At 38.8% G+C, this 18440-nt stretch overlaps 1 protein-coding gene across 1 annotated transcript in view; it reads left to right on the top strand.

Moving 5' to 3' along the window:
* COL21A1 (collagen type XXI alpha 1 chain) overlaps positions 1-18440 on the top strand; it is a 272179-nt gene that overhangs the window by 147309 nt on the left and 106430 nt on the right. The window contains exons 4-9 of the mRNA XM_001371647.4: positions 915-1083; positions 1187-1403; positions 2529-2702; positions 3795-3872; positions 5166-5174; positions 10685-10768. Of these exons, the coding sequence (XP_001371684.2) occupies positions 915-1083; positions 1187-1403; positions 2529-2702; positions 3795-3872; positions 5166-5174; positions 10685-10768 (731 nt within the window). The remainder of the gene's footprint in view (positions 1-914; positions 1084-1186; positions 1404-2528; positions 2703-3794; positions 3873-5165; positions 5175-10684; positions 10769-18440) is intronic.

Below are 18440 nucleotides of genomic sequence, written 5' to 3'. Positions count from 1 at the left end.
TTCCCTTCAAAAGAATAGAACCTGTGAAATTTTAGCTATAAAACATATACTTTGATTTGGAGAGGACCTACCTTTATGAGAAGGGATGTCCCCTTTTTGTAACTCATACAGCACAGAACATTAGAGTTGGAAGACACTTTGAAGATTAAATTGCTCAAACCACTCATTTTTCATATGAGGTAGCTGAGACCCAGAGAGCCTCTACACTCAGGAATGCCCAGTTACTCAGTGGTAGTGTTGGCATCAAGGCCCAGATGTCCTAGGATTTTTGCTTTGTTCTTTCCACTACCCCATGCTGCCTCTTAAATCTAAGCCACTTAGTAGTACTGAATGTGATGGAATTCTATTTAATAGAGATATCCTTAAACTTCCCTCCCTTCTCCTGCCCTTTCTGTACTTCTTCTGTTTTCTTTTTATCCCCTCTCCTCTTTAGCCATTTTGCCATCCTATCACAAACATAGATAATTCATTTCTGTTCTATTTTCCAAAAGAAGAAGTATGATTTTCAAATTTATCAAAACTTTCTTAACAATAGTCTCATTTCCCAGAATAATCATCTAGCCTGATCATTCTTACCTTCTGCATTAACCTTTTCCTTGTTCTTCATGTACTTCTGCCTTCTCTCACAATTTATCTTAAATTTTTTTGATATATATTTTATACACACTTACTTATGTTCATATTTTTCTTTCTTGAAATCTATAAGCTCCTGGAGGGGAGGGACTATTTAATTTTTTGCTTTGGTGCTCCTAATGTCTAGTACAATGCCTAACATATAATTCTCAAATTAAAGCTTTCATTTGATTGATTCTGTACTAATTTATTCCATGGCATTTTCTACATGTAGTTTGTTTATACGGGAGATGTTTACCTGTTTAATTACCCTGTTTGTTGTTTTTCCTCTTGGTTTTTAGAATCTGTTTGTCCAACACGAATTCCAGTAGCAGCCCGAGACGAGAAGGGATTTGACATTCTTTTAGGGCTGGGTGTGAAGAAGAAAGTAAAGAAAAGGATTCAGCTTTCTCCAACCAAGACAAAAGCATATGAAGTAACTTCACAGGTTGACTTATCAGAACTCACAAGGTGATTAGTTTATACAAGTCTCCATTTTATCTTGATTCCTAAATAGTTGCTAGTGTTGATAATTCACTGAGTCATTGTGTGTGTGTGTTTGTGTGTTTTCCAGCAATGTTTTTCCAGAAGGTCTTCCTCCTTCATATGTATATGTCTCTACTCAGAGGTTTAAAGTAAAGAAAAAGTGGGACTTATGGAGAATTGTTACCAGTGATGGAAGACCACAAATTGCTGTAACCTTAAATGGAGCAGAAAAAACTCTGTCATTTACTACTACCAGCATAATGAATGGCACTCAAGTTGTCGTTTTTGCGGAACCTGATGTTAAGGTAAAGTTATATGGCTTTGTTAAGGATATTTGTGAAGATGAATTTGGATATTTTTAAGGAACAGGAAGGAATTTAGTTTAGCTTGTCTATTCTTGAACATCATTTACAATGCCTGAAATATAGCTCATTTGGAATATGATGATATTATTGCTTTGCTGAATAGATTTTCATTACTGGAATTAAAGGGAAGTTTATTGGTCAATCCATATGATATTACAATTATAAAGGGCTTATATATTATATAATTATATAATGAGGCAGTGTGGCATAATAGATGGAATATTCAAGTAGAAATCAAGAATGCCTGGGTTCAGATTCTACTTTTATTGTCTATTATTTGGCTAGTTATATACAGAATTACAGGAAGGATACAAATCTGAACTGGCCAGAGGAGTTCCTGTCATATCTATGGAATCAGAGATCAGTGATGTATCCACGTGTCTTATTAGCCTAAATAAGATTAGAACCAATAATGGCTATAGAACTAGCTTGTTTTTTTAACCCTTACCTAATATGTGAGCCTCAGTTCTGAGGCAGAAGAGAAGCAAAGGCTAGGCAATTGGGGTTACAGTGGCTCAGGGTCAAACAGCTAGGAAATGTTTGAGGCCAAACTGAACCCAGGTCCCCCTGCTTCCAGGCCTGATTCTCTGTTCAGATGTCTCTGAAACACCTAGGTGCCCTAGAACTAGATTTAAGGATAAGCTTTTATAAAATGGACCTAGATTACATGATATATAAGTGGTAGAACTTAGATGAAAATTAATGTTCTAAAGTTTCTTCTGAGTTTGCAGCCCAATTGACACTGTGTGACTGACCCTGCATCCTTTGGAGCTATCCTCAGACTGCTTTCAGTTGTTTATGTACAATAAAATAAGAGTTCTTATTAATAAAAAAAAACAAAAAAAACAAATTACTTTTTGTTTAGTTTTATGATAATCTACAGAGACAATGGATCCTATCCCCAGAGAAGATAACAGTTAATGCCCTAGTTATGCTTCAAATCTAGAGAATTCAGATTGTAGAATATAAATCTACAACTATACATTATATAGTATCCATTTAAATACATATTAAAATTGAATTTGTAAAACTTGTCTTTTTTTTTTTTTTGGTCTGTGCCTGTAGACTTTATTTGATGAAGGCTGGCATCAAATCCGCCTCTTAGTAACCGAACAGGATGTTACTCTATATATTGATGATCAACAAATAAAGAGCAAGTCACTACATCCAGTTTTAGGTATTTATGTCAGTGGCCAAACCCAAATAGGGAAATACTCTGGGAAAGAGGAAACTGTCCAGGTAAGTTACACTATTCAAATTTTGGGCTGTCGTATTACATGTTTGTTGGCATTTGCAAGAATATCTACTATATATCATTTACATTTAATAGTTAACTTTCCTCTTTCATATTTAGGCCATAGAGTTTTGCTTGTTGATAAAATGATATGCTTGTTGTGCGGGTAGGAACAAAATCATACTTTTATCAGACCTGTGCAATGGTTCATGGAAAGTGTTTCCCAGGACTTGGTGTGGATTTCTCACTCTTGAGTTTGGGTTTTCTCTAGAGAAAAGAATATGGTTAGCGTGCTAAGTGAAGGTCATAGAATTTGATGTTCCTGAAAGGGAAAGCTTTCTGAAAATGAAAATGTCACGCAAAAACAAAGTGGCCATGGATTGTCTTCAGCTTACACTTAAAAACTTTTGATAAAAACCTCAAAATGTATTACTCTTAAATGAATCAGAAATGCAGAGATGGAGGGCAAGTATTTATCTCAGGTTAAAATAACACACCATTTCCAAAAAATGTACAGATACAGCTATTCAATGAGAGGTTACACACATTATTGTTGCAGAGTGTTAAATGTCTAATAATCATAACTAGTTCAAGGGTAACAAGAGGTGAAGCTATTAATTATGACTGAGTGAGATGCTATATGAGACCTTGCCATTTTGAAACTTTCCCCTCTTTGAACTATTGTGTATTACTATTTCAAACTCTGAATCCTGAGGGGACCTCTTGGAAATTTATGACTTTCTTTGGGGTTCTGAATCATTGTGGGAAGATCCATTCTAGGAAAACGTCCTTGAACCTGAACTGGTGTTAAGCGTAGGGATATTACAGAACCATGATAAAAAGCTCTAGGGTTCGTAGGTATTAATAGATTTTTTCCTCTATCATAATGGTTTTGTCTCACTTCTACTAGATTAGCTTTCTAATTTCACTGTTGTTTACTGCATTACATTTAATTAAGAGCTTTGACTTTGAGCAGCTAGCATGAGTTGCTGATTCATTTGAAATTTGTGGTGCTGGTTTCCTCCTCATTATATTCAGAGACAATCGTCATGTGTCCTGTCTTAAACTAAACATGCTTACTGTGTTTCTTTTCATAGTTTGATGTCCAAAAACTCAGAATCTACTGTGATCCAGAACAAAACAACCGTGAAACAGCTTGTGAAATCCCTGGATTTGTAAGTAGGACAGACTCACTTTTAGAACAAATTAGAAACAGATTGATGGCTTAATCTTCAATTAATGTGTATTTTACAGTTTATTTTCTGTTTGACATGATTAGAAACTGTTAAAAGTGAAAGACAACTACTTTTGAGGTTTACTGTATAAAAGATAAATCACACTGTGACACCATGTGAATGGGAATGAGAAATGCAAAGAAATAATTCCTGTCTGGAAGGTTGGCAGCCCTGCTTACTCTTTTCAAAGGTGTTTTTACTCTCTGATAAAATATTCAAACCAAAAACCTATAGTAATTTTGGTGATTGTAATTAAATAATCAGAAATAAATGTGAATAAAAATGAAATGTTTGGACCATGTCAATATAAACATGGGCTATTCTGTCCAAACATAACATGATGTGGTAGTAGAATGCTATATTTTTTACTTCTCTAGTGTTCTAACTAGCAAAATGAACAAATTGGAATAGATGAACCCTAAGGCCCTTCCAACTATAGCTTTAATCTTCATATATCTATAATCTATATATAGATCTATAATCTTCATATTTATAGACAAAACTTTCACTTATTTGAGATATTAGACTCAGTTACGAAATATCTAACTACAAGCATGAAAATTATTGTGCATTTTCCTAATTGTAATGCATAAATAATGATTATTCATTTTTTGACTTTGTTTGCTAAATTAGACCTCTAGGTTCATAAAATATGTAACTGCAAGAATAAGAACTAATTAAAATATAGGAGGAAAAAGCTAAAGGAATTTTAACTTATGTAAGAATGTAACATATAACAATTATACAATATTACATAATAATTAGTAATATACAACTTGATTGACTATTGTTGGAAGGGGAAAAGCTATATTACATATTTAATATCAGCTGTGATTATCAGATATGTTCTTTCTTAGAGAAAATACTGACTCTTAAAATATTGTAATAATTTATAATTAGGTTGTAATTTATTTGATTGTATATATTATTTTCAGTATTTAGACCTGTGTTTAATTTACTAATTGATTGTGGGTTCCTCTTAACCTATATAAACACCAGTTTTCTCAGTTGGAAAGTGTCAATAATACTATTTATGATTGAAGAAATATCTACTTTACAGGACTATCATTAAAAAGTATTTTTTAAACCTTGAAGTAATTTATAAATGTTTTATTCTTACTCTTTTTCCCATGATAAAACAATATGATCACATACATATTTGAAAACTATGATCATGTGTCAATCTTACATAAAATTGATTAGTTATATGTTCTGTTTTTGTTCTTGTTACAGAATGGAGAGGTAAGCCTGAGTCATTCTATTCACTTTACTGTGTCATACAAGCACTTTGGGAATATTAAATATCTTTCTAACAACTGTAAGTAGATTGACTTGAAAGCTAGAAACTACTTTCATCAAAGCTGCCATGGACTATGGAAACAATTTGTTTTTATATTTAGTGAAATTATGTTTTAAAATTTAAAATTTATTTCTTTGCTAGTTTGTTACATGAAAATTCACAAGTAACTCCCTTTTTCCCTTCCTCCTTCCCCTCCGCATACTAGATAAAGTATCATTTGACAAAAAAAAAAAAAAGATATTCTCACTTATTTCTAATTGTCAGTTCTTTTTCTGGAGGTGAACATATACAAATCATTCTGCAAACAATATTTCTTTTACTATATATGATGTTTCCTTATTTCTGCTTATTTTCACTCATAATTTCATGGCTGTCTTTCCATGTCTTTTAAAATTAAATTGCTTGTCATTTCTTACAGTGTGGTAGTATTCCATCACAATCTTATGCCACATCTACACTTGGAGTTCTTTGTTATATTGTCTTAAAATAGAATGTGCCTATGAAATTTTTCTTTTGGTAAATAAAATTTGTTTTTCCTTTAATTGCTGGCATAATACTAGTTCTGAGATCATAAAAGGCCAAGAAAAGGGCTTGAAATTAGGCTATATTATAGCCTTGTATTAGGATGGGACCTAATAGAAGAATCGAGGATGAAGTTCCAAAGAATCTGGCTGTTATTTTCTATACTTTTAACTAATTTAATAAATGTGATGCTCTAAGCTGGATTCTTTAGAATTGTCTTAAATGGTAGACTATCTTTGAATGCCTGGTTAAGTAATCTGTCATTGAGTCTTCTCTGTATATTCAAGCTCAGAGGAATGTCATTTCATTTTTACAGAGGATATATAGTCTTAGCAGTCAGGATTTTTTCTGAGCTCAGGTATCTTCTGAGCTTCTCTTAGCTGAAGAAGGGTGCCAAGACATGATGCTGGGTAATCTTCTAGTGTCCAGAGATACCATGCACAGTCTGTTCCCATCCCAATATCTCACATAGAGAGACATTAGCTGAAGAGATACAAATGGCAATGAGCTAATTTACCAGTGCAAACAGTGATAGAATCTATATTAGTAGTAGTAGTGGTTGTCTCTCGGTGATCGAGAATGACTGTTGTCTTTGTGCATTATCATCTATTGATGTACCCTCATGTGGCTTTGGAGTCCAAAGGCTGAGGCGCACAGTTTGTGGCACATGGGGCCTGGGACTCCAGTTGTTACGGGAGGTGCGGTTGTGTCCTGGTGTCGGCATTCACGCGCAGCGGCAAGACGTCGACGTTGCTCATCTTCAAAGGTGGTGGCGGCCTGGTTAATGTGGGTTCGCCAGCTGCTTCTGTCACAGGCAGCGAGTTCTAGCTGCTTTGCTGTAATGCCAGCCCACTTCAAGTTGGACTTGAGCTGATCCTTGAATCTTCTCTTTGGTCGGCCTTGTTTCCTGAGTCCAGCTGACAGTTCACCATAGAATACCTGTCTTGGTATTCGCTGTGGGTCCATGCGGATGACGTGTCCAGACCATCGTAGCTGGGTTTGGAGGACCATGACTTCGATGCTGGTGGAGTTGGCTCTGTCGAGGACTTCCTGGTTGGTGATTTGGTCCTGCCATCGGATCCTCATGATTGACCAGAGGGGGCATTGGTGGAATTGCTCCAGCTGTTTCATGTGCTTCCGGTACAGTGTCCATGTCTCACAACCATACAGGAGCGAGCTGAGGACCACTGCGTTGTACACTTTGAGCTTCGTCGCAGTGCTTACACCTCTGTGTTGGAGGACTTTGCAGTGCAGCCGACCGAGTGCCTGGCTGGCCTTTTGGATCCTGGCATTAATCTTGTGGTCTAGGGACCCGTCGTTGGCGATGGTGCTGCCCAGGTACTTGAAAGTGTTGACGTTAGAAAGCTGCGTGCCATCGATTGTAATGCACAGCTGGTTAGTTGTCCTCCCTGGTGCAAGTAGAACAGCACCTCTGATTTGCTGAGGCTGATAGTCAGGCCAAACAGTTTTGTTGCAGTGGAGAACCTGTCCACAATGGTTTGGAGATGATTTTCTTGGTGGGCCATGAGAGCACAGACATCTGTGAAGAGAGCTTCCAGGATGTGTCTCTCTGTTGTCTTTGTTTTTGCAGTCAGGCGGCGAAGGTCAAATAATGAGCCATCCAGTAGGTATTTGATGTAGATGCCCAGGTCTAGATCCATCACAGCATGTCGTAATACTTGGGTGAAAAATAGGTTGAATAGTACCGGAGGGAGGACACAGCCTTGTTTCACGTTATTGGAGATGTTGAAGCGATTGGAAGTCTCTCCACCAGATAGGACTTCCCCTGTCATGTTGACATGAAAGAGCTGGATCAATTTGACAAATTTTGCTGGGCAACCGAGCTTGCTGAGGATCACCCACAATGTGTCCCTGTTCACGGTGTTGAATGCCTTTGTCAGGTCTATGAAGACAATGTAGAGACTCAGGTTCTGCTCAAGGCATTTTTCCTGCATTTGCCTCACCGTGAAGACCATGTCGATGGTGCTGCGATCTGGTCAGAAGCCACATTGTGATTCAGGCAGGTTCTGCTCTGAAACAGATGACAGGAGTCTGTTGAGTATAACACGGGCGAGGATCTTTCTGGCAGTGGAGAATAGTGAGATGCCTCTGTAGTTGTCACAGGCTGCTCGTGAGCCTTTGTTCTTGTATAGGGTTACGATGGAGGCATCTCTGAGTTCTGGGGGCATGTCTTCCTCTTCCCACGGTCAGTACTATGTGGAATGCCTGGAGAGCCTTTCCATTTAAGGCCTTGTACACCTCAGTTGGGATCCCACCTTTACTGGGTGCCTTGCCTGCACTCATTTGTTTAATGGCTTTTTGGACTTCCTCTATTGAAGGAGGGATGTCAAGTTGTTCAATGGAGTGGTTTTGGGGGATCTGGTCAAGGGCGCTTTGGTCGACTGAAGAGGGTCGGTTGAGAAGCTGACTGAAGTGTTCTTTCCACCTGTTGCTGATGCCTTTTTTATCTTTTATGAGAGTGTCACCGTCAGAGGGTAGCAAGGGAGTGGTGGTGGATTTTAATGGCCCATAGACAGTCTTGAGGGCACTGAAAAATTGTTTGTAGTTTTTCATATCAGCAAACCGCTGGATTTCTTCTGCCTTTTTTTCCCACCATCGGTCTTGCATCTTCCTGATCTCACGCTGCGCCATGGCTTGGAGAGACTTGAATCTGTCCTTTTTAGGAGCAGAGTTTGGTTTATTTTGCCACTCCATAAAGGCTTTGTTCTTCTTGCTCAATAGGTCTTCAATAGCAGTGTTGTTCTCGTCGAACCAGTCTTGGTGGTTGCGTTGTTTTGGGCCTAGGACTGCCTTTGATGTTTCCTTCACTGCGTCTCCTGAACTGGTTCCATTTCTCGGTTGAGCTTCCAGTGAGTGGTCCCTTGGCAGACAGCTTGTTGTCCAGGCATGACTGGAATGTTTGCAAATAAGATGGATCTCTAAGATGACTCACGTTGTAAAATGAATGAACTGTCTGGGTGCATTTTGGATGGTGAGGTACAATGTGCATTTGAAGAGTCGCTCTAACCAATCGGTGGTCTGTCCAGCATTCAGCTCCTCTCATGGCTCTGGTGATCTTTACATCCTGGATGTCTCACCAGCATACAATGATGTAGTCAATGAGATGCCACTGTTTTGATCATGGGTGCATCCACGTTGTTTTATATTTGTTCGCCATTCTGAACACAGTGTTCGTGATAGTGAGTTCGAACTCTGAGCATTTGCTGAGTAGCAGTAGGCCGTTGTTGTTCATTTTGCCCACGCTGTGTTTGCTGAGCACTCCTTTCCATCTTTCATGGTCCTGGCCAACGCGGGCTTTGAAGTCTCCCAGTAATATCAGCTTGGCATTTGTGGGCATTGAGTGCAGGAAGGCTCTCAGGTCAGAGTAGAACTGCTCGATGGTCTCCTCTGTGCTGGTCAGTGTTGGGGCAAATGCGCTGATGATTGTGGCATACTGGTCTTTGCTGAGAGGCAAACGGATCTTCATGAGCCTCTCGCTGATGCCCACAGGCAAGTCTGGCAGCTGTTTGAGCAAACTGGTCTTGATGGCCAGGCCAACACCATGGATTCTGTCTTCATTTGAGGCTCTACCTTTCTAGAAGAAGGTGTATCCAATGGTGGGTTCGCTGAGTGATCCCTCTTCTGGTAAGCGTGTTTCACTTAAGGCTGCAATGTCGATGTTATATCGCACCAGTTCTTTACTGATTAGAGCTGTTCTTCTCTGAGGTCTTGGGGTATTCTCTCTATCAAGTAATGTCCTGATGTTCCATGCTCCTAGTAGGAGTTTCTTTGTATTTTTTCTTTGATGTTGACCGCTTCAAGGGGATTACCCGCCAGCCGCGGTGTGCTGACCGGGTGTTTGTAGGGCAGGCAATGTTTGGGACACCTTTTCTAGTCCCCTCCCTTGATTAGGGTGAGCAGTGCTGTCCTAGAGAGGGCTGCTCAGTCGCCCAGGATGTTGCCAAACGTCCCTGGTGCCCACAGGGCCGAGCGACGACTGGTCCGTGGGCCGCCTACATGCAGGATCGTGACTACAATTGCCAGTGGTCACTGCCACCTGTTGTGTCGCCACTCCCCCATCGCTGCAGGTCTTGAAGAGGGTGGACGAGGTTAGGATAGATGAGTGTGCACAAAGATACTTGTGCGTGAAAGAGATTTAAGTGGAAAAGCTGATGCACAGAGACAGCCCCCCTCTTTCGGCGATGGAAGCCTGGGTCCAGTGGCACGAAAAAATTGTTATGTCTGGAGACTTCCTCAGCTGCATTGGATGGACTTGTCCTTTGTGCTCGAACACGCCCTAAGCACTCCACAGTGCTTTGCTGCGTCGCCATCTCAGCCGTTGAACCTTCTTATTGGTTTCTTCCGTCTGTTCAGCTGAAGCAGTTTTCACATGCTGGGTGAGCAAAGCCCTGGTTCACCAGGGGTCGATGACCTGATGGCTACCCTCACAAGGTTTAGCCGGCCTGTTGAAGCCATTGCCCGGCGTGTGGCCGCTGCCACATGCTAGCAGCTACTGGGAGCTACAAGTGAGAGCTGGGTGTCAGGTGGGGGTCAGAGGCTGGAGAGCTGCCCTAGGAGGGCACAACAAGCCCTCCATACCAGAGATACTACCCCTCCATGAGCACCCCATACACCCCAGAATCTATATTAAAGATCAGTAAATGTACATGATATATGCATGATAGAGAAACTTAATAATTCTCAAAGATCGTGTCTCTGAAGCTGTGTGATTTATATTAGCAAGCTGGGAAAGGCAGTATAAAGGTTTTTAACCATGATAATATGCTGGTCATACTCTCACCTGTGGTAGGCTGTTCTAGGTCCCCAAGGACCAAGTGACCATGAAATTCCATTGTAATGATTTAATAAAATGCACATTTGAAAGGTTTTAAGCTTATATTTTTGTTTATTTTTATTTTGTCTTGCATAGTGTCTGAATGGTCCCAGTGATGTAGGCTCTACACCAGCTCCCTGTGTGTGTCCACCAGGAAAACCAGGACTCCAAGGCCCCAAAGTAAGTAAATTCTATAATGCAATTGTAATAAGGAAAACTGGGTTTTTCTTTGTACACATATATGCCCATGAACCGTTTACTCCAGTTCACTTTCATTACAATCTGGTATTTTTATATGAACCTATAATTTTCATTGACATAAAGAAAGTTCAATGCATACCTACAACTAATACTCTTGGAGAACTGCCTGGGCCATTTTTTTTAAAAATATTATTTTATTTGGTCGTTTTCATACATTATTCACTGGAAACAAAGATCGTTTTCTTTTCCTCCCCTCCCCTTTCCCCCCCCCTTTCCCTCTCCCATAGCCGACGCATGATTCCACTGGTTATCACATGTGTTCTTGACTCGAACCCATTTCCCTGTTGTTGGAGTTTGCATTATAGTGTTCATTTAGAGTCTCTCCTCAGTCTTATCTCCTCCAACCCTGTAGTCGAGCAGTTGCTTTTCTGCGGTGTTTTTACTCCCACAGTTTATCCTCTGCTTGTGGGTAGTATTTTTTTTTAGATCCCTGCAGATTGTTCAGGGTAATTGCGTTGATACTAATGGAGAAGTCCATCACCTTCGATTGTACCACAATGTATCAGTCTCTGTGTATAATGTTTTCCTGGTTCTGCTCCTTTCGCTCTGCATCACTTCCTGGAGGTCGTTCCAGTCTCCATGGAATTCCTCCACTTTATTATTCCTTTTAGCACAATAGTATTCCATCACCAACATATACCACAATTTGTTCAGCCATTCCCCAATTGAAGGGCATCCCCTCATTTTCCAATTTTTGGCCACCACAAAGAGCGCAGCTATGAATATTTTTGTACAAGTCTTTTTTTTCCATTATCTCTTTGGGGTACAAGCCCAGCAGTGCTATGGCTGGATCAAAGGGCAGACAGTCTTTTATCGCCCTTTGGACATAGTTCCAAATTGCCCTCCAGAATGGTTGGATCAATTCACAACTCCACCAGCAATGAATTAATGTCCCCACTTTGCCACATCCCCTCCAGCATTCATTACTTTCCTTTGCTGTAATGTTAACCAATCTGCTAGGTGTGAGGTGATACCTCAGAGTTGTTTTGATTTGCATCTCTCTGATTATAAGAGATGTAGAGCACTTTTTCATGTGCTTATTAATAGTTTTGATTTCTTTGGCTGAGAATTGCCTGTTCATGTCCCTTGCCCATTTGTCAATTGGAGAATGGCTTGATTTTTTGTACAATTGATTTAGTTCTTTATAAATTTTAGTAATTAAACCTTTGTCAGAGGTTTTTATGAAGATTGTTTCCCAATTTGTTGCTACCCTTCTGATTTTGGTTTCATTGGTTTTGTTTGTACAAAAACTTTTTAATTTGATGTAATCCAGATTATTTATTTTGCATTTTGTAACTCTTTCTAATTCTTGCTTGGTTTTGAAGTATTTCCCTTCCCAAAGGTCTGACATGTATACTATTCTGTGTTCGCCTAATTTTCTTATAGTTTCCTTCTTTATGTTCAAGTCATTCATCCATTTTGAATTTATCTTGGTGTAGGGTGTGAGGTGTTGATCTAAGCCTAATCTTTCCCACACTGTCCTCCAATTTTCCCAGCAGTTTTTATGAAATAGTGGATTTTTGTCCCAAAAGCTGGGATCTTTGGGTTTGTCATATACTGTCTTGCTGAGGTTGCTTGCCCCCCGTCTATTCCACTGATCCTCCTTTCTGTCTCTTAGCCAGTACCAAATTGTTTTGATGACCGCTGCTTTGTAATATAGTCTGAGATCTGGGACTGCAAGACCCCCTTCCTTTGTATTTTTTTTTCATTAATTCCCTGGATATCCTTGATCTTTTGTTCTTCCAAATGAACTTTGTTATGTTTTTTTCTAAATCAGTAAAAAAAATTTTTGGAAGTTCCATGGGTATGGCACTAAATAGATAGATGAGTTTGGGTAGGATGGTCATTTTTATTATATTGGCTCGTCCTACCCATGAGCAGTTAATGTTCTTCCAATTGTTCAAGTCTAGTTTTAGTTGTGTGGAAAGTGTTTTGTAGTTGTGTTCATATAGATCCTGTATTTGTCTCGGGAGATAGATCCCTAAGTATTTTATTTTGTCTTGGGTAATTTTGAATGGGATTTCTCTTTCTAGTTCTTGCTGCTGAGCTGTGTTGGAATTATATAGAAATGCTGATGACTTATGTGGGTTTATTTTGTATCCTGCAACTTTGCTAAAGTTGTTGATTATTTCAATTAGCTTTTTGGTTGAGTCTCTAGGATTCTTTAAGTAGACCATCATGTCATCTGCAAAGAGCGATAATTTGGTCTCCTCCTTGCCTATTTTGATGCCTTCAATTTCTTTTTCTTCTCTAATTGCTACTGCTAGTGTTTCTAATACAATGTCAAATAATAGAGGTGATAATGGGCATCCTTGTTTCACTCCTGATCTTAATGGGAATGGATTTAGTTTGTCCCCATTGCAGATGATATTAGCTGATGGTTTTAGATATATACTGTTTATTATTTTTAGGAATGACCCTTCTATTCCTATGCTTTCTAGTGTTTTTAGTAGGAATGGGTGTTATATTTTATCAAATGCTTTTTCTGCATCTATTAAGATAATCATGTGGTTCTTGTTGGTTTGCTTGTTGATGTGGTCAATTATGTGGATAGTTTTCCTAATGTTGAACCAGCCCTGCATCCCTGGTATAAATCCTACTTGATCGTGGTGGATGACCCTTCTAATCACTTGCTGGAGTCTTTTTGCTAGTATCCTATTTAGGATTTTTGCATCTATATTCATTAGGGAGATTGGTCTATAGTTTTCTTTCTCTGTTTTTGGCCTGCCTGGTTTTGGAATCAGTACCATGCTTGTGTCATAAAAGGAGTTTGGTAGGACTCCCTCTTTGCTTATTATGTCAAATAGTTTGTATAGTATTGGGATTAACTGTTCTCTGAATGTTTGATAGAATTCGCTGGTGAATCCATCAGGCCCTGGGGATTTTTTCTTAGGAAGTTCTGTGATGGCCTGTTGGATTTCTTTTTCTGATATGGGATTATTTAAGAAAACTATTTCTTCTTCTGTTAGTCTAGGCAATTTATATTTTTGTAAATATTCATCCATATCACCTAGGTTGGTATATTTATTGCCATATAGTTGGGCAAAGTAGTTTTTAATGATTGCCTTAATTTCCTCTTCATTGGAGGTGAGATCCCCCTTTTCATCCTTGATGCTATTAATTTGCCTTTCTTCTTTCCTTTTTTTAATTAAATTAACCAGTACTTTGTCTATTTTGTCTGTTTTTTCAAAGTACCAGCTTCTAGTCTTGTTTATTAGCTCAATAGTTCTGTCACTTTCCATTTTATTAATTTCTCCCTTAATTTTTAGGATCTCTAGTATGGTTTTCTTCTGGGGGTTTTTAATTTGTTCATTCTCAAGTTTTTTGATTTGCATTTCCAATTCCATGGTCTCTGTCCTCCCTAATTTGTTAATATATGCACTCAGGGATATGAATTTTCCTCTAAGTACTGCCTTGGCTGCATCCCATAAGGTTTGAAAGGATGTTTCGCCGTTGTCATTTTCTTCAAAGAAATTGTTAATTGTTTCTATGATTTCTTCTCTAACTATCCGATTTTGGAGTATCATGTTATTTAATTTCCAATTAATTTTTGATTTGGGTCTCCATGTACCCTTGCCGATCAATATTTTAATTGCCTTGTGATCTGAAAAGGCTGCAGTTAATATTTCTGCTTTTCTGCATTTAAGTGCCATGTTTCTATGACCTAGTGTATGATCTATTTTTGTGAATGTGCCATGTGGTGCTGAAAAGAAGGTGTATTCTTTTTTGTCCCTATTTGTTTTTCTCCATATGTCTATTAATTCTAATTTTTCTAAGATTTCATTCACCTCTTTTACCTCTTTCTTATTTATTATTTGGTTTGATTTGTCTAAATTTGATAGTGGTTGGTTCAAGTCTCCCACTAATATGGTTTTACTGTCTATTTCCTCCTTCAATTCTCCTAGTTTCTCTATTAAAAATTTGGATGCTATACCATTTGGTGCATACATGTTGATTAGTGATATTACCTCATTGTCTATACTTCCTTTTAGCAGAATATATTTACTTTCCCTATCCCTTTTGATCAGGTCTATTTGTACTTTGGCTTTGTCAGATATCATGATTGCAACTCCTGCCTTCTTTCTATCGGTTGAGGCCCAAAAGGTCTTACTCCAACCTTTAATTCTAACCTTGTGAGTGTCAACCCGTCTCATATGTGTTTCTTGAAGACAACATATGGTAGGGTTTTGGGTTCTAATCCAATCTGCTATTTGTCTACGTTTTATGGGTGAGTTCATCCCATTCACGTTCAAAGTTATGATTGTTATTTGTGGATTCGCTGGCATTTTCATATCTTCCCCTAGTTCTGACCTTTCTTCTTTAGCTTTCTCCTTTTGAACCAGTGATTTACTTTAGGTCAGTCCCCCTAGTCCCCTCCCTTGAGATTCTTCCCTTTCTATCCCCTCCCTTTTTATGCTCCCTTCCCCTCCCCCCTCTCCTTCCCTCCCTTTTTGTACTCCCTCCCACCTCCCCCTCCTTGATTTTCCTTTCTTTCTTACCCTAATGGATAAGATAGAATTCAGGATCCCACTGGATCTAGATGTTCTTCCCTCTCAGATTTGATTTCACTGAGAGTAAGGTTTAAGTAATTCCACTTCACGCTCTCTTCCTCTCCTTCTCATATGAGAGTTCTTCCCCTCCCCTTCCCATGTGTATCTTTATATGGGAAAGATTATTCTATTGATTCCCCCCCTATTTCTTGAAGTTAATCTTGGTATTATCGCGGTTCCCCCCTCCCTTTTCCTTTCTTTGCCCCAACTTTCCCCAAATCTTCTTAATGCCCCAATCTTTCCCTATGCATGTTTCTTCTAACTACTCTTATGATGATACAATTTATGAGAGTTACACAAAACATTTTCCCCACATATTAATATATATAATTTGATGTAAATGTAGTCCTTATAGAAGAGAGTTTGACTTAAAGAAAAAGATAAGATTTATCTCCTTTTCCCTTTCTTTCATATTTACCTTTTCATGTTTCTCTTGCTTTCTGTGCTTGGATATCGAACTTTCCACAGAGCTCTGGTCTTTTCTTAGCAAATGCTTGGAAATCTTCTATTTTGTTGAATGCCCATACTTTCCCCTGGAAGTATATAGTCACTTTTGCTGGGTAGTTGATTCTTGGTTGGAGACCCAGCTCTCTTGCCTTTCTAAATATCGTGTTCCATGCTTTGCGGTCTCTTAGTGTGTTAGCCGCTAAGTCGTGTGTGATCCTTATGGGAGCCCCCTTATATCTGAAGCTCTTCTTCTTGGCTTCTTGTAGGATTTTCTCCTTTACTTGGAAGCTCTTGAATTTGGCAATTACATTCCTAGGCGTTGTCTTTTGGGGATTTAGTATAGAAGGTGTTCTATGAATCCTTTCTATTTCTATTTTGCCCCCTTGCTCCAGAACGTGGGGGCAATTTTCTTTTATAATCTCCTGTAGAATAATATCCAATTTGTTGTTTACCTCTGGTTTTTCTGGGAGACCGATAATACGGAGATTTTCTCGTCTTCCTCTGTTCTCCAGGTCTGTGACCTTCTCAGTGAGATATTTTATGTTTTCTTCCAATTCATTAATTATTTGGGTTTGCTTTATTGATTCTTGCTGTTTTATCATCTCACTTTCTTCGAGGTGCTTAATTCTGGTCATTAGGGACTGGTTTTGCTTTTCAGCCTTGTCTGCCCTTCTATTGGATGCTTCGAGTTCTTTTTCCAATTGAGCAGTCTTATCTGTCAGACAGCTGATCTCTTTCTCCCATTTTTCTTTCCAGGTTTCCATCTTTTGGATAAGTTCCAGTTTGAGATCTTCCAGAGCTTGTTGATAGTTTCCATTTTGGGAGGCGTGTTCTGAATTTTTTTGGATTTCCTCCTCATTCTCCTCTTTTCCTTGGGTACTTCCACCATAAAAGTTTTCAATAGTCACTTTTTTCCCTTTCTTCCTGGAGGCTTGATTTTGGGCCATGTGAGCCATCCCTTTGGTGATTTTATTCCCCTTTCCTTTTTGGTCTGGGGTCTGGGTTATATGAGCGGTTTTTCTGTGAATTTAGGTTGCTTCAGACTAGTTCTTCCCAGCCTCAGAGCCCAGGTATTCAGCTCCGCCCAGATAATCAGCGCGCGGTGTTCAACGCAGCCCGCCCCAAGTACAGTTCCGCTGGGTTCTCCAGTGAAAGCGCCCTGAGACGTTTTTTCCTGGCAGTCCCCAGATCCCAAGGACCCTGGAGTGCTCCCCCAGACAGAGACGCTCCCCACTCATTCGCTGTCCCGGTGAGCGCTCAGGTAGCTCACTCTGGTTTAGTGGGGGAGGTGGGGTGGGGTAAGGGCGGCTCAGTTCACTTTTCTGTGCAAGCTTTTCCTTCTTATTTTAGTGTGGAAATGTTCAAGCCCCACGTACCTTTGCCTCTGTGGGGTACTGGGAAGTCCTTCTGTTCCTCCAAAGGTGATTTTATGCTCCTTTGATGTAGTCTATTTCGTTCGGTGCCGGGGAGAGGAAGCGTGTGGCGTCTAGATTGCAGCCATGATTACCCGGAAGTGCCTGGGCCATTCTTAATGAGCTTAAATTGTCTGTTTAGGGTCCATCAAGAAGTATGTATCAGAAGTAAGACTCAAAAGCACATCCTCTTGACTCAGAGGCTAGTACTCTATCTACTGAACCACACTATTTCTCTATATATAACTCTTATAATCTTGGCCTTATATGATTATTTTTATATGCCTACATTAGTACTCTCTCTTTTTTTTTTTGAAAATTTTATTTAATTAGTTGATTTAGAACATTTTTCCTTGGTTACAAGATTCATGTTCTTTTCCTCCCCTCCCCCATACATTAATAGTCTTTCAAAGAAGGAAATGCTATTATAATCCCACTGACAATGGGGCAAACATTTCAGTTTTTCTATTAGTGGTAATAGAATCCATGATCTCCATGAGCATTATGTTTTGTAAACAACTGATCTACTTATTCAAGGCATATTGTTGTAGAAAAATGAATGCTTCTTTTAAAATGTACACATATTATGTGATTTGCAAAAAACATATATTTTTTCAATGTTCCCTGCTTGGTGATATTTGTTCTTAAATTGGCAAAAATGAAAGTATCCAATGCAAAATAAGACTGTTGCTAATTTTAATGTTGCAAGTAAGACTTGTTATGCCAAATCTGGTGGCTCAGATTATATTAAATAAGAAAGTATCATGTCAACTTTAATTTAATTTCCTGTTTCTAAATTGCTAGCACCAGAATTTCACCATAACAGGAACATCTTTCACTTGATAGCCTGTTGTCCTGTTATTCAAAGACCTAATTTTGATTTTTTTAGCTTAAATGTCAATCCCATGTATAAACTTTCATCATGTGTTTCATACTCTGTTTATTATTAAAGTCTAGACCCGAGAATGTTAAAGGTGAGATCAAATGCTATCAAAAAAGTAAAATAAAAAATTCATCTTATGTCTTTTCATTTCCAAAGTTGATCTAGAATCTGGTTAGAGCATGTTTTGGTATGTTGTAAGCCAGATGATCTGAAAGTCTATGACTTTAGTATATGATTTTTGGATTTGTTATCAGTTTGCTTTTGGACTGAATTTAGAGATGTTATTTTAACCTTCATTT

Source organism: Monodelphis domestica, chromosome 2 (genome assembly GCF_027887165.1).
Source record: "Monodelphis domestica isolate mMonDom1 chromosome 2, mMonDom1.pri, whole genome shotgun sequence".
In the NCBI taxonomy this organism is placed as follows: Eukaryota; Metazoa; Chordata; class Mammalia; order Didelphimorphia; family Didelphidae; genus Monodelphis; species Monodelphis domestica.
Note: the sequence above shows the minus strand (reverse complement) of the source record. Positions and strands in the feature narration are given on the sequence as shown.